This window comes from Cherax quadricarinatus, chromosome 78, assembly GCF_038502225.1.
Source record: "Cherax quadricarinatus isolate ZL_2023a chromosome 78, ASM3850222v1, whole genome shotgun sequence".
NCBI lineage: Eukaryota > Metazoa > Arthropoda > Malacostraca > Decapoda > Parastacidae > Cherax > Cherax quadricarinatus.
In genome coordinates, this window is record NC_091369.1 from 5,791,828 (window position 1) to 5,808,970 (window position 17,143).

The following is a 17,143-nucleotide window of genomic DNA, read 5'->3' on the forward strand; positions in this document are numbered from 1 at the left end:
TGTTGAGCCCCATGCACAAATTCCATAGGTGAGATAGGGGTAAATAAGAGAGTGATATAGGGCCAGGAGGGCTGACTGTGGAGCATAGTACCGTATCTTCGATAGTATGCCTACAATGGAAATAAGTTAGACAGTCCTCGATGACGCACTGACTTTCTTGGGTTATCCTCGGTGGCTAACCCTCCGGGGTTAAAAATCCGAACGAAATCTTATCTTATCTTATCTTTATAATACCTTATTATTTAAACCTAACAAGTTAAAACAGCTACATATCTTAATTAACTCGGATCCCAGAACTCTGATGACAACGGAGAGGAAACTAACTTTCTCCATAAAAAAGCCAACGGGAACAAAACTAGGAACAATAATAATACTATTAAAATAATAATTGGTAAGAAAACATAATGATATAAATATTAAAGTTAAGATAGGCTCGTGGGAGCACTTGAACTGCTCTCCAAGATGGCGCTCATAACAAACTGCACCACACACCTTCTGCTCCAGTTTTTACCACTCTGCTGCCTTATATTAGCATGTCTAACCTCATCTCTCGCACAGGATGAAATTCCTGGCATTAGTGAGTGGATCGAATTATATTTTTTCCGTCATTACATATGTTAAATAAGAGGAAAGAGCGAGAGTTGTGGTGGTGGGTCAGAGACCCACCAAAAGGCCAGTGTTGTTTAACTCGCTTAATATTTAAAAATTCTAAGACTACAGTTCTTGTAGAAGCCTTGCATGACCCATGCGCGTTTAGAGCTTAGTTCTGATTTTTGTAATCATAATAGTAATACAGTTCTTGTAGAAGGGTGAAGCCTCTTAAACTGAGACCTGCTTATTTCACACTGCTGCGGGTTTAGCGCTCCCCCGTGAGCCTAGTAATATTGCAGATATACAATAGTATGTCTGCATTATTACTAGTATAGTCATATAATAGTGACTAGTATAGTCATACAACAGTGACTAGTGTAGTCATACAACAGTGACTAGTGTAGTCATACAACAGTGACTAGTATAGTCATACAACAGTGACTAGTGTAGTCATACAACAGTGACTAGTGTAGTCATACAACAGTGACTAGTGTAGTCATACAACAGTGACTAGTGTAGTCATACAACAGTGACTAGTGTAGTCATACAACAGTGACTAGTGTAGTCATACAACAGTGACTAGTGTAGTCATACAACAGTGACTAGTGTAGTCATACAACAGTGACTAGTGTAGTCATACAACAGTGACTAGTGTAGTCATACAACAGTGACTAGTGTAGTCATACAACAGTGACTAGTGTAGTCATACAACAGTGACTAGTGTAGTCATACAACAGTGACTAGTGTAGTCATACAACAGTGACTAGTGTAGTCATACAACAGTGACTAGTGTAGTCATACAACAGTGACTAGTGTAGTCATTCAACAGTGACTAGTGTAGTCATACAACAGTGACTAGTATAGTCATACAACAGTGACTAGTGTAGTCATACAACAGTGACTAGTGTAGTCATACAACAGTGACTAGTATAGTCATACAACAGTGACTAGTGTAGTCATACAACAGTGACTAGTGTAGTCATACAACAGTGACTAGTGTAGTCATACAACAGTGACTAGTGTAGTCATACAACAGTGACTAGTGTAGTCATACAACAGTGACTAGTGTAGTCATACAACAGTGACTAGTGTAGTCATACAACAGTGACTAGTGTAGTCATACAACAGTGACTAGTGTAGTCATACAACAGTGACTAGTGTAGTCATACAACAGTGACTAGTGTAGTCATACAACAGTGACTAGTGTAGTCATACAACAGTGACTAGTGTAGTCATACAACAGTGACTAGTGTAGTCATACAACAGTGACTAGTGTAGTCATACAACAGTGACTAGTGTAGTCATACAACAGTGACTAGTGTAGTCATACAACAGTGACTAGTGTAGTCATACAACAGTGACTAGTGTAGTCATACAACAGTGACTAGTGTAGTCATACAACAGTGACTAGTGTAGTCATACAACAGTGACTAGTTTAGTCATACAACAGTGACTAGTGTAGTCATACAACAGTGACTAGTGTAGTCATACAACAGTGACTAGTTTAGTCATACAACAGTGACTAGTATAGTCATACAACAGTGACTAGTATAGTCATACAACAGTGACTAGTGTAGTCATACAACAGTGACTAGTGTAGTCATACAACAGTGACTAGTGTAGTCATACAACAGTGACTAGTTTAGTCATACAACAGTGACTAGTATAGTCATACAACAGTGACTAGTGTAGTCATATAATAGTGACTAGTGTAGTCATACAACAGTGACTAGTGTAGTCATACAACAGTGACTAGTATAGTCATACAACAGTGACTAGTATAGTCATACAACAGTGACTAGTGTAGTCATACAACAGTGACTAGTATAGTCATATAATAGTGACTAGTGTAGTCATACAACAGTGACTAGTGTAGTCATACAACAGTGACTAGTGTAGTCATACAACAGTGACTAGTGTAGTCATACAACAGTGACTAGTGTAGTCATGGAAAGTTACTAGTATAGTTATACAACAGTTACTAGTGTAGTCATGGAAAGTTACTAGTATAGTCATACAACAGTGACTAGTGTAGTCATACAACAGTGACTAGTGTAGTCATGGAAAGTTACTAGTGTAGTCATACAACAGTGACTAGTGTAGGCATACAACAGTGACTAGTGTAGTCATACAACAGTGACTAGTGTAGTCATGGAAAGTTACTAGTGTAGTCATACAACAGTGACTAGTGTAGTCATACAACAGTGACTAGTGTAGTCATATAATAGTGACTAGTGTAGTTATGGAAAGTTACTAGTATAGTCATACAACAGTGACTAGTATAGTCATACAACAGTGACTAGTATAGTCATACAACAGTGACTAGTGTAGTCATACAACAGTGACTAGTGTAGTCATTCAACAGTGACTAGTGTAGTTATGGAAAGTTACTAGTATAGTCATACAACAGTGACTAGTATAGTCATACAACAGTGACTAGTATAGTCATACAACAGTGACTAGTATAGTCATACAACAGTGACTAGTGTAGTCATACAACAGTGACTAGTGTAGTCATACAACAGTGACTAGTATAGTCATACAACAGTGACTAGTGTAGTCATACAACAGTGACTAGTGTAGTCATACAACAGTGACTAGTGTAGTCATACAACAGTGACTAGTGTAGTCATACAACAGTGACTAGTGTAGTCATACAACAGTGACTAGTGTAGTCATACAACAGTGACTAGTGTAGTCATACAACAGTGACTAGTGTAGTCATACAACAGTGACTAGTGTAGTCATGGAAAGTTACTAGTATAGTCATACAACAGTTACTAGTGTAGTCATGGAAAGTTACTAGTATAGTAAATATGCAGTACTAAAATAAAAAAGTAAAATTATGATTTATGTTTCAGATGTTGTTTCAAATGATATCCAAAATAAAGGCAGAATAAGAAAGCCGCCCATAAGGCGTGGCACTGCTGGGAATTCTCTTGAAGGTAAGAGTATTGAGAAATCTTTTTAAATCCATATATGCAGCCAACCTACAGTCTCTGCCACAATAAAAATGTTTGAAAAAGGATAAAAAACAAACGGTTTAATAAGATTTATTAGGAAACTTAGAAAATTAAAAAATCACTATCTGGTCATTTGACTTTTTTTTCATTGCCTTTTTAATCCATTCTGTGTGGTACTTTATTGGCAGCAAATCCGTTTTTATTTTTATTTTTCATTTCATGCCAGTGATTTTTTTTTTTCAGACTATATTTTCTTTATTTACATTTAATTTGTAAATACGTGCAGTATAATAATTGGTCATATAATGTAGTCTGCTGTGCTCAGTTTGCAGGCACCATATAATTACTACCAAAAGCCCTCCCAAGAATACTGCATAACAATGTATACTACTTCCTCTCTGACACCCTCAACAGGTATTCCCTTATACCTAATGAATTTCAGTTTATATATATATAGAATTGATGAGGGGAAAAGAGTGAGTGGTGCACTTAGGAGTCTGTGGAGACAAAGAACTTTGTCCTTGGAGGCAAAGAGGGGAATGTATGAGAGTATAGTTTTACCAACGCTCTTATATGGGTGTGAAGCGTGGGTGATGAATGTTGCAGCGAGGAGAAGGCTGGAGGCAGTGGAGATGTCATGTCTGAGAGCAATGTGTGGTGTGAATATAATGCAGAGAATTCGTAGTTTGGAAGTTAGGAGGAGGTGCGGGATTACCAAAACTGTTGTCCAGAGGGTTGTTGCCACCTTCCTCTTTTCCCATCTACCTCTTACTCTAACTGTAGCTACAACTAAATAATGATCCGATATATCAGTTGCCCCTCTATAAACATGTACATCCTGGAGCCTACCCATCAACCTTTTATCCACCAATACATAATCTAACAAACTACTTTCATTACGTGCTACATCATACCTTGTATATTTATTTATCCTCTTTTTCATAAAATATGTATTACTTATTACCAAATTTCTTTCTACACATAGCTCAATTAAAGGCTCCCCATTTACATTTACCCCTGGCACCCCAAATTTACCTACTACTCCCTCCATAACATTTTTACCCACTTTAGCATTGAAATCCCCAACCACCATTACTCTCACACTTGATTCAAAACTCCCCACGCATTCACTCAACATTTCCCAGAATCTCTCTCTCTCCTCTACACTTTTCTCTTCTCCAGGTGCATACATGCTTACTATAACCCACTTTTCACATCCAATCTTTATTTTACTCCACATAATCCTTGAATTTATACATTTGTAGTCCCTCTTTTCCTGCCATAGCTTATCCTTCAACATTATTGCTACTCCTTCTTTAGCTCTAACTCTATTTGAAACCCCTGACCTAATCCCATTTATTCCTCTCCATTGAAACTCTCCCACCCCCTTCAGCTTTGTTTCACTTAAAGCCAGGACATCCAGTTTCTTCTCATTCATAACATCCACAATCATCTCTTTCTTATCATTTGCACAACATCCACGCACATTCAGACTTCCCACTTTGACAATTTTCTTCTTCTTATTCTTTTTAGTAATCTTTACAGGAAAAGGGGTTACTAGCCCATTGTTCCCGGCATTTTAGTTGACTTTAACAACACGCATGGCTTACGGAGGAAAGATTCTTATTCCACTTCCCCCATGGATATAAAAGGAAAAGTAATAAGACCAAGAACTATTAAGATAAAATCAAAGAAAACTCAGATGAGTGTGTATAAATAAACGTGTACATGTATGTGTAGTGACCTAAGTGTAAGCATGTATATATATATATATATATATATATATATATATATATATATATATATATATATATATATATATATATATATATATATATATATATATTTATTTATATTTATTTATATATATATATATTTATATATATATATATATATATTATATATATATTATATATATATTATATATATTTATTTATATATATATTTATTTATATTTATATTTATTTATATTTATTTATATTTATTTATTTTTATTTATATTTATTTATATTTATTTATATATATATATATATATATATATATATTTTTTTTTTTTTTTTTTTCAACAAGTCGAAGAGAAGTTGCAGAGATTGTTGGATGAATTTGGTAGGGTGTGCAAAAGAAGAAAAAAGTGAATACAGGAAAGAGTAAGGTTATGAGGATAACAAAAATATTAGGTGATGAAAGATTGGATATCAGATTGGAGGGAGAGAGTATGGAGGAGATGAATGTATTCAGATATTTGGGAGTGGACATGTCAGCGGTAATTTCATGCACTGGCCAGGGAGGTATACCATCTTTTAGGAGTGAAGAAGAGCAGAATGTAAGTGTGGTGGAGGTACGTGAGGCATTACGTAGAATGAAAGGGGGTAAAGCAGCTGGAACTGATGGGATCATGACAGAAATGTAAAAAGCAGGGGGGGATATAGTGTTGGAGTGGTTGGTACTTTTGTTTAATAAATGTATGAAAGAGGGGAAGGTACCTAGGGATTGGCAGAGAGCATGTATAGTCCCTTTATATAAAGGGAAAGGTGACAAAAGAGATTGTAAAAATTATAGAGGAATAAGTTTACTGAGTATACCAGGAAAAGTATACGGAAGGGTTATAATTGAAAGAATTAGAGGTAAGTCAGAATGTAGAATTACGGATGAGCAAGGAGGCTTCAGAGTGGGTAGGGGATGTGTAGATCAAGTGTTTACATTGAAGCATATATATGAACAGTATTTAGATAAAGGTAGGGAAGTTTTTATTGCATTTATGGATTTAGAAAAGGCATATGATAGAGTGGATAGAGGAGCAATGTGGCAGATGTTGCAAGTTTATGGAATAGGTGGTAAGTTACTAAATTCTGTAAAGAGCTTTTATGAGGATAGTGAGGCTCAGGTTAGGGTGTGTAGAAGAGAGGGAGAATACTTCCCGGTAAAAGTAGGTCTTAGACAGGGATGTGTAATGTCACCATGGTTGTTTAATATATTTATAGATGGGGTTGTAAAAGAAGTAAATGCTAGGGTGTTCGGGAGAGGGGTAGGATTAAATTATGGGGAATCAAATTCAAAATGGGAATTGACACAGTTACTTTTTGCTGATGATACTGTGCTTATGGGAGATTCTAAAGAAAAATTGCAAAGGTTAGTGGATGAGTTTGAGAATGTGTGTAAAGGTAGAAAGTTGAAAGTGAACATAGAAAAGAGTAAGGTGATGAGGGTATCAAATGATTTAGATAAAGAAAAATTGGATATCAAATTGGGGAGGAGGAGTATGGAAGAAGTGAATGTTTTCAGATACTTGGGAGTTGACGTGTCGGCGGATGGATTTATGAAGGATGAGGTTAATCATAGAATTGATGAGGGAAAAAAGGTGAGTGGTGCATTGAGGTATATGTGGAGTCAAAAAACGTTATCTATGGAGGCAAAGAAGGGAATGTATGAAAGTATAGTAGTACCAACACTCTTATATGGATGTAAAGCTTGGGTGGTAAATGCAGCAGCGAGGAGACGGTTGGAGGCAGTGGAGATGTCCTGTCTAAGGGCAATGTGTGGTGTAAATATTATGCAGAAAATTCGGAGTGTGGAAATTAGGAGAAGGTGTGGAGTTAATAAAAGCATTAGTCAGAGGGCAGAAGAGGGGTTGTTGAGGTGGTTTGGTCATTTAGAGAGAATGGATCAAAGTAGAATGACATGGAAAGCATATAAATCTATAGGGGAAGGAAAGAGGGGTAGGGGTCGTCCGAAAGGGTTGGAAAGAGGGGGTAAAGGAGGTTTTGTCGAAAGGGTTATTGGAAAGAGGGGACCTAAAGGAGGTAATATTTTGAAGGGATTCAGGGAAACCGGTTATTTTCATATAGTCGGACTTGAGTGGCAGTTTGGAGGGATATGTTGTGTATCTTTATACGTACTGGCACCTGAACATACTTCTGGAGTGAAAAAATATCGTTAACCGGGGGTCCACTGTATATATATATATATATATATATATATATATATATATATATATATATATATATATATATATATATATATATATATCTCACACACACACACACACACACACACACACACACACACACACACACACACACACACACACACACACACACACACACACACACACACACACACACACACACACACACACACACACACACACACACACACACACCCTGTACACCGTATACGTTAGGCCCATATTGGAGTATGCGGCACCAGTTTGGAACCCACACCTAGCCAAGCACGTAAAGAAACTAGAGAAAGTGCAAAGGTTTGCAACAAGACTAGTCCCAGAGCTAAGAGGTATGTCCTAGGGGCTTGGACTTCCAGCAAGCGTGCACGAGCGTGTTTGATAGGAGTGAATGGAGACAAATGATACTTGGGACCTGACGATCTGTTGGAGTGTGAGCAGGGTAATATTTAGTGAAGGGATTCAGGGAAACCGGTTATTTCCAGGTGGGTCACTAGGCCCCCTGATGTAGAAATGCTTTTCCTGTACCTCTAACTCTGTACTACATGTAAAACATTAGGGGGGAATACAACTAGTTGTCTTGTCACTGAATGCCTTGTTGAATACTTTATATTTGCTTCAACCTACTGAAGTCAGCTAGTTCAGGCTTGCTGACTTTATTAGGCTACCTCATATATGCAACATAAAGTAAATTGTGTGATAATTTTGCCAAGCTGGTCTAGCTCTGGCCTGATCTTACCCTCAAAATGTTGTATAACACTTATATAAGGCTCTGTCTACTCTTTCCCAATCTTGGTTGGAAGTAAGGGCATTGAACACTGAGGATGTACGTTACAGTTTTTACTTTATTTAAAAGTAACAGTCATACATTTTTTGAGGAGGAAGTGATGTAGGTTCTTGGTGATGGAGGGCAGGATAACTTCATCACTAACTTTCTACCTTTTCTCTTATTTCATTCCATTCTTTCATGACACTAGTAGTATTCATTTGGCTTCACCTTTTTCTCAGTTTACAACTAGTATATCCATCACCACCTTTCATTTTCAAGAAATAATTTTGGCCTAACACTCACACGTACACTTGCCTGATATAGGTATGCTAACTCTCAGTCTTCAAAGCAGAGGAATTAATCACCTCAAACTACTTCTACATTTTTCTAAAGTGAGCTAGACAAAGCAGAATGGTAGGGAGGTTCAAATCTGGCAGTTTAAAGGAATACAACTGATAGGTAGCATGTTCCTGATGTAGTTCATCTAGTTCAGTGTACAGAAATCTACACTTTGCAAATACATATTTTGAGTAACTTTGTAAAATTATTATAATTTTACAAAGGCTCTTCAAGCCCTGAACTTTTTTTTTTATGTCAAGTTGCATCTACAGTAATTATCTATCAGAATTCCTTCAGAAATTAAATATTTCCAGATTATTATTTGATGCATGCTGGGAGAGAGATGATTGTGACAGGTGATGGGAAGACTGCATTACATGTGTTTTGTTACAAAGGAGAGCCCAAAACTCTGACAACTTTATTCAAAACTATAGAGGTGAGTTTCTTCTTAATAGTCTTAAAACACACACTTCTCTCAGCATTGTGTTTGCAGTTGTTTACATCAAACTTCAGGGAGAACCAAGCATTGTAATTTCAGTGTTGATTTTATGCAAGTTTTTATTTGTAAGTTGCCATCCAGAGTCTTGTATTAAAGAAAAGTGGTTCCCTATAAATAATGTACATAAAGAGAAAGATTAAAATAGGAAAGTAGGAAAATGTAACCAATGAGGATTGCCAGAAAAAAAGAAAAAGTTGAGGATGGCATGTGTGGGAGATGAACACAAGCAGATATTAAACATGTGGCAGATGGTAGGCCTGGGGTACACAGTAGGATGGGGACATGCTTTGGATGTCTACTCTTCATCTAGTGGTCATTTAGGCTAATCCAGACCACTAATATTAATGTTGTACTTAGGAAAAGATAGTTTATTTAATCACATGAAATTTACACACAAAAATGGTATTACTGAAAGTAATTACACAAAATAGTACACCGTATACCATGAACAGGTGACAAAGAACAGTAAGTAGCGACATTGAGAGGATAGATGAAACGAGGAATGATACTGTCATTGAGAGACTAGTGCAAATGTCTATCTCAAAAGATTGAGTATTGTGTATATAGTGGTACAGCAGTGTGGAATGAGTGGATAATAATGGGGTTCATAACATAAGTATTAATGCATTGCACTGAAAGAAATCAGTTTATTAGGAGGCAGTAAAGGATTTACAGTTTGATTTTGTGGCAATTTTTGCAGTACACAATTATATCTAATTGGAAATTGAGTGACATGTACCTTTACTGGTGTATTTGTTTTGTTAAGTGTTGTACTGATTATACATGAATATTGAGTAGATAGGTCAGTATAAAAGGTTGATGTCACTCTGTATTTGAACCTTCATTTCCTGTTACACTTTTCCATACAGAATATTCCGTAATCTTATGAAATTGGGCACAAAGTAGTAGTAGTGGCGATAATGTCTCATTGCTATAACAGATTTGAAATATGTATAAGAAAAATAATTTTCTTTTCTTAAAGCTTAATTTGGATATCAGTGGAGATAATTTTCACCATTATGAAGGACCAAACTCTTCAGTTGTTAGACAAGAGCATCAAGAAGCGTCATGGCTGTCCTTTTACCCATGGCGACTACGAACATTTAAATTAGACATATACAAGGAGTCCTGCGTTGGAATTGAGACAAATGCTGGATTTAAGATATATCTCAGGGTACGATGTAAGTACAGTACTGGCTTTCTTTAGTTTATAGCTTTGATTGCAAATACATATATTACAGCCTATATAAGAGTTGCATTTAATTGGCTTTACAGCCTAATGAATTATAATATCAAAACCCATATGTTTAAGTGTATACAAATTAATATTCTTTAAATTAGTACAGTACTTTAAGTTATGGAAGTTTTTCTCTCCTAAAAGCAAAGCTTTATCTTCTATTTAATATTTAACAAATTTCTATGAGGTAGAGAGATCTACTATTCTTGATCCTTGCATTTGGATTAACACGAGTGTATAACATACAAATGCCAAACCATACCACGGGCGGGATTTGAACCCGCGGTCAGAGAGTCTCAAAACTCCAGACCGTCACGTTAGCCACTGAACCAGCTAGCCACAATAAGATTTGTCCAACTAGGTATATTTCTACACCATAGGAAGTTTAGCATAGGCATCAATGTGACCACAAATGCAAGTTTTTACAGACTAATCTCCAGCTAGCATGGTTCAAATCCCGCCTGTGGTATGGTTTGTTTGCAATCGTGTCATTACGATTTCGTGAGTCATACAAATGCCAAGGTTGCCAAAGAGTCAACAATACCTCTAATTGAATGAGATCAGATGTCATGAGGCACTAGGCTGACATAATTTAGGAAGAAATTCACCTTGAAATTAGTCTCCCACTAGCACAACTTCCCAGATAAAGACTTATAAACAGACCCCTCTTGTTTTTTTGTTAATCCTTAGACTGCTGTACATACTTTGTCAGATTTTAAATTGAACGCTGGATCATTGTTGGTTATACCATCAATTTTGAATTGTTCTCTCAGTTGTTGATTATTTGTTACACATAGACTAGGATTGCATTCATGCTATTCTCTTTAAGAGAAAAAACTGTAAGATTTTGGGCAACTAACATAAAGTACAGTACATTAAACCCTTGAGTTAACAAACTGATGGGAAAAAATGGGTGGTTGGTAATGGTGATTGTGGTAGTTAGAGACGACATTGTTTTCTCCTGATTGCAGCCATACCTGAAGAGGGTTTCGGGGTCAACACCCCCGCGGCCCAGTCTGTAACCAGGCCTCATGGTGGATCAGGGCCTGATCAATCAGGCTGTTACTGTTGGCAGCATGCAACCTGACGTACGAACCACAGCCCGGCTGGTCAGGTGCCTGTCCAGTGCCTTCTTGAAGACAGCCAGGGGTCTATTGGTAATCTCCCTTATGCATGTTGGGAGGCAGTCGAATAGTCTTGGGCCCCTCACACTTATTGTGTTGGCTCTTATCATGCTAGTGGTGCCCCTGCTTTTCACTGGGGGGATGTTGCATTGTCTACTAAGTCTTTTGCTTTCATAGGCAGTGATTTTCGTGTGCAAGTTTGGTACTAATTCCTCTAGGATTTTCCAAGTGTATATAATCATGTATCTCTCCCGCCTGCATTCTAGGGAGTACAGGTTGAGGAACTCAAGCGTTCTTAGTAATTGAGGTGTGTTGTATTGCAGTTATGTGTGCCGCGAAGGTTCTCTGTACGTTTTCTAGGTCAGCAGTTTCACCTGCCTTGAAAAGTGCTGTTAGTGTGCAGCAATATTCCAGCCTAGATAGAACAAGTGACCTGAAGAGTGTCATCATGGGCTTGGCACCCCTAGTTTTGAAGGTTCTCATTATCCATCCTGTCATTTTTCTAGCAGATGCAATTGATACAATGTTGTGGTCTTTGAAAGTGAGATCCTCTGACATTATCACTCCCTGGTCTTTTACATTAATTTTTTGCTCTATTGTATAGTTGAAATTTGTTTTATACTCCGACATAGTTTTAATTTCCTCATGTTTTTCCATGTCAGAGTATTTGAAATTTCTCGTTATTGACCTTCATGTTGTTTTCTGCGGCCCATTTAAAGATTTGGTTGATGTCTGCCTGGAGTGTTGCAGTGTCTTCAGTAGAGGACACTTGTCATGCAAATTTGGGTGTCATCTGCAAAGGAAGACACGGTACTGTGCCTTGTGGAACAGAGCTTTTCACTAGCTGCCTCAGACTACTCTGTTTGCTACTACTCTCTTGTGTTCTATTTGTTAGGAAATTATAGATCCCTTTACCAACTTTTCCTGTTATTCCTTTATCACGCATTTTTTGTGCTATTACACCATGGTCACACTTGTCAAAGGCTTTTGCAAAGTCTATGTATACTACATCTGCATTTTGTTTCTAGAACATCCAGGACCTTGTCATAGTGGTCCAGTAGTTGGCACAGGTAAGAGCGACCTGCTTTAAACCCTTGTTGCCCTGGGTTTTGTAACTGATGGGTATCTAGGTTAGTGGTGGCAATCTTGCTTCTTAGAACCCTTTCAAAAATTTTTATGATGTGAGATGTTAGAGCTATCGGTCTGTAGTTCTTTGCTATTGCTTTACTGCCCCCTTTGTGGAGTGGGGCTGTGTCTGTTATTTTTAGCAGCTGTGGGACAACCCTTGTGTTCATGCTCCCTCTCCATAGGATGTTAAAAGCACATGATAGAGGTTTCTTGCAGTTCTTGATGAACACGGAGTTCCACGAGTCTGGGCCTGGGGCAGAGTGCATTGGCATGCCATTTATCGCCTTTTCAAAGTCATTTGGCATCAGGATGATATCAGATAGGTTTGAGTCTACCAAATTCTGTGTCTCGCTCATAAAAAATTCATTTAGATCTTCGACTCTCAGTTTGGTCAGCAGCTCACAAAAAACAGTCATATTGGGACTTGAGTAGCTCACTCGTTTCCTTGCTGTCGTCTGTGTAGGACCCATCTCGTCTGAGTAGGGGCCCAATACTGGATGTTGTTCTCAACTTAGATTTGGCATAAGAAAAGAAATATTTTGGGTTTCTTTCTATTTTGTTTATGGTTTTTAGTTGTTCTTGTGTTTCTTGACTCTTGTAAGATTCCTTTAGCTTAAGTTCAATGTTTGCTATTTCTCTGACCAGACATATTGACCTCTTTTAGCCACTCTGTTATTCTTTGCTTTTGCCTGTATAGGGAGTGCCTTTCTCTTTCTAGTTTACTTCTTCTCTTCTTTTTCTGTAAAGGAATATGCACTGAGCATACCTCGAGTGCCATAGAGTTAATTTTTTCTAGACATAGGTTTGGATCCATGTTGCTTAGGATATCTTCCCAGTTTGTATCATTTAGGACCTGGTTGACTTGGTCCCACCTTACGTTTTTATTATTGAAGTTGAATTTGGTGAAGGCTCCCTCGTGACTGATCACATTTTGTTGGTCTGGGGCCCTGAGCATACATGTCTGAACCTCTATTATGTTGTGATCTGAGTATTTTATTTTTGATATGGTAATATTTCATATCAGATCATCATTGTTAGTGAAGATGAGGTCCAGTGTATTCTCTAGTTGTGTTGACTGTTATTTGCTGGTTTAAGGCGAGTTGGTACAAAGATTTAAAAGCACGTGTGTTTGCGAGTTTTCATCCGATCTGAGCTGCCTCCTGGGGTTATCTCTGCTACAGTTCTGTAATTATCTGACTTAATTTTCTCCAGATCAGCTGACCCTGTGAATTTTGTTCCATATTTCTGAAGCTCATTGAATCGAAGGACTGTGGCAATGTGAAAAGCATAATTCATAGTGAAGAAGAAGAGTTCATAAGTTAATTTAGTTATGTAGAAATAAGTGAGTAAGAAAGGTTTTTAAATCTGGGGTAGATGGAAGGTGGTGTAAAACTCATCTGATGAAGGATTGGAGGAGGGGGGGAAGAAAGAGATGAGAGGTAAGAACTTAGATATTAACCCTTTCGTTGTCCGTGCCGTAGTACTATGGGTTTGAAATCATTGTCGGTGCTGTAGTACTGTGCCATGAGCTCAGCTCACTCAGATAAGCTGTGAGCAGTAAATGTGGGCCTAGAATATGAGAGAATGGGTCTGTGTGGTAAATGTCACCACATAAAAAAATCCTGCAGCACACAGTGCATATTGAGAAAAAAAAAACTGTGACAGTGTTTTTGGTTTAAAACAGCAACTTTGTGGTATATATTCGTATGGTTTTTATGGTTGTATTCTCGGTTTCTTGGTCTCATTTGATAGAATGGAAGATATATAACAGAAATAGAGATTTTGATTGGTTTCAGGACTGAAAATAGCTTGAAATTGTGGTCAGAGTAACGGATATGTTTGATTTTTGCCCATGTTCAAGAGTAATCAAATCACATCACTCCTCCAATACATGTCCAACTGGTGGATCTAATATGCTACATGAATGCACTGAAATTATTTATACAGTTATTACAATATTGCATAACAGTAAATCTTCCATTTTTGTGTGTGAATAAAAAATCAAAATGGAATTAATGTGTAAAGCCTGGAAACATAACTAATGAACAGAGGAAATGTTATTTTAGTTCCAGGAATGTTTGCATTGTTTATTCTGAACCCTATTTTGAAATTTGTGTGAAACTGGCCAAATTACCAGTTTCTGATCACTTTATTGGGTAGTTGAAATAGTTGATTGGGCAGTTTCTTGTGCTCAGTTAATAAAATGGAAAACATAATAGCAAAATACCTAAGCATAGGGTCTACTTGAACAATGTAATTGGCCTAAAATAGGATTCAAAGTGGGCAAAAATACTGATGCGTAAATTTTGCTGGCACAGCAAAATTCGTGAAAGTGTAATTTCATCAATTTCCATCAAATTTTGTACTTTTTATTTTATTACCTTCAGAAAAAGATTCCCTACCATTTCATAAGAAATTTTTTTTTTTTTTTAAGTTCTTGGACACTATGGACAAGTTTCGGATCGGAGATCTGGACAACGAAGGGGTTAAGGTGGTAGTATATGCAAGTGTTAGACTGGCGTGAGTTGAGACAGGTCACCTATTGATTTTGTGTTTGAATGTGAGCAAGGTAATACCTTTGAAGAAACTTTTAAAATAAGTTAGAAAATGGAATGAAAATGCACTGGAGAGTGGAGTGGGATGGTTGTTTCTGGTGTGTCACTACTAGCCTTTGGGTCACCCACCCTTGGCGGAAGACAGCAATTGAGGTTAAGAAAAAATAACAATACTGGCGTATAATGTACTAGTTATAATTAATTCTACATGTTTGCATGTTAATTTATTAAGGATAAGAAAGCTTTAAAAACAAGGAGGTTCCCTGTTCCCAGTGAGGGGTCCTTGGATCTTGGTACCCCTTCCTTAGACCAAACCTGATTGTTTCCCATTCTCCCAAGTGCTGTATGACCCCTATGGTTTAGAGCTTCCCCATGATGGTTAATAATAATAAATTTTGAGTACTAATGACCCAAATGAAACGAATGATTTCCAAGTTGGAGAGATGATATGTAACTTTTGTTTATAAGATATTCAGGTTTCAAGTAGGACTAAATTGGAAGCACCTTGTTAAGAGATAATGATCCATAAATATTATTATGTATGAATGATGGTGAAAGTTTTTTCTTTATTTTGGGTTTTTCTTTCTTTTTGGGTCACCCTGCCTCGGTGGGACACAGCCGTGTTAAAAAAAAAATTATGAAATACTACCTGGAATGTTTTACTCTCATCCTCTATTGATAAAACATTCCTCTTTCATGAAACATTACACTTGGGTCCTGAAGATATTTAAATTCTTGTCTGCTTTCCCCAGTAAGTTCAACCAGATTTATTTACTAGCCTTAACATTTGACATTCAATGCGAGTTTTTCACTGGAATAATCGTGAAATTAAGATTTATAAAAAGACTTAACTTTTAGTAATTTTTTTTTTTTTTTCAACAAGTCGGCCGTCTCCCACCGAGGCAGGGTGACCCAAAAAAGAAAGAAAATCCCCAAAAAGAAAATACTTTCATCATCATTCAACACTTTCACCACACTCGCACATTATCACTGTTTTTGCAGAGGTGCTCAGAATACAACAGTCTAGAAGCATACACATATAAAGATACACAACATATCCCTCCAAACTGCCAATATCCCAAACCCCTCCTTTAAAGTGCAGGCATTGTACTTCCCATTTCCAGGACTCAAGTCCGACTATATGAAAATAACCGGTTTCCCTGAATCCCTTCACTAAATATTACCCTGCTCACACTCCAACAGATCGTCAGGTCCCAAGTACCATTCGTCTCCATTCACTCCTATCTAACACGCTCACGCACGCTTGCTGGAAGTCCAAGCCCCTTACCCACAAAACCTCCTTTACCCCCTCTCTCCAACCCTTTCGAGGACGACCCCTACCCCGCCTTCCTTCCCCTATAGATTTATATGCTTTCCATGTCATTCTACTTTGATCCATTCTCTCTAAATGACCAAACCACCTCAACAACCCCTCTTCTGCCCTCTGACTAATACTTTTATTAACTCCACACCTTCTCCTAATTTCCACACTCCGAATTTTCTGCATAATATTTACACCACACATTGCCCTTAAACAGGACATCTCCACTGCCTCCAACCGTCTCCTCGCTGCTGCATTTACCACCCAAGCTTCACACCCATATAAGAGTGTTGGTACTACTATACTTTCATACATTCCCTTCTTTGCCTCCATAGATAACGTTTTTTGACTCCACATATACCTCAACGCACCACTCACCTTTTTTCCCTCATCAATTCTATGATTAACCTCATCCTTCATAAATCCATCCGCCGACACGTCAACTCCCAAGTATCTGAAAACATTCACTTCTTCCATACTCCTCCTCCCCAATTTGATATCCAATTTTTCTTTATCTAAATCATTTGACACCCTCATCACCTTACTCTTTTCTATGTTCACTTTCAACTTTCTACCTTTACACACATTCCCAAACTCATCCACTAACCTTTGCAATTTTTCTTTAGAATCTCCCATAAGCACAGTATCATCAGCAAAAA

At 37.5% G+C, this 17,143-nt stretch overlaps 1 protein-coding gene across 2 annotated transcripts in view; it reads left to right on the top strand.

Annotated features, from left to right (window-relative positions):
* The first annotated feature begins 448 nt into the window (after positions 1 to 448).
* The window catches only part of Nemp (Nuclear envelope integral membrane protein), a 41,957-nt gene continuing 25,262 nt past the window's right edge, over positions 449 to 17,143 (top strand). For both annotated transcript variants that reach the window (XM_070101602.1, XM_070101603.1), the window contains exons 1-4: positions 449 to 577; positions 3,453 to 3,536; positions 8,935 to 9,056; positions 10,102 to 10,300. In XM_070101602.1, the coding sequence (XP_069957703.1) occupies positions 463 to 577; positions 3,453 to 3,536; positions 8,935 to 9,056; positions 10,102 to 10,300 (520 nt within the window). In that variant the 5' untranslated portion in view covers positions 449 to 462. The remainder of the gene's footprint in view (positions 578 to 3,452; positions 3,537 to 8,934; positions 9,057 to 10,101; positions 10,301 to 17,143) is intronic.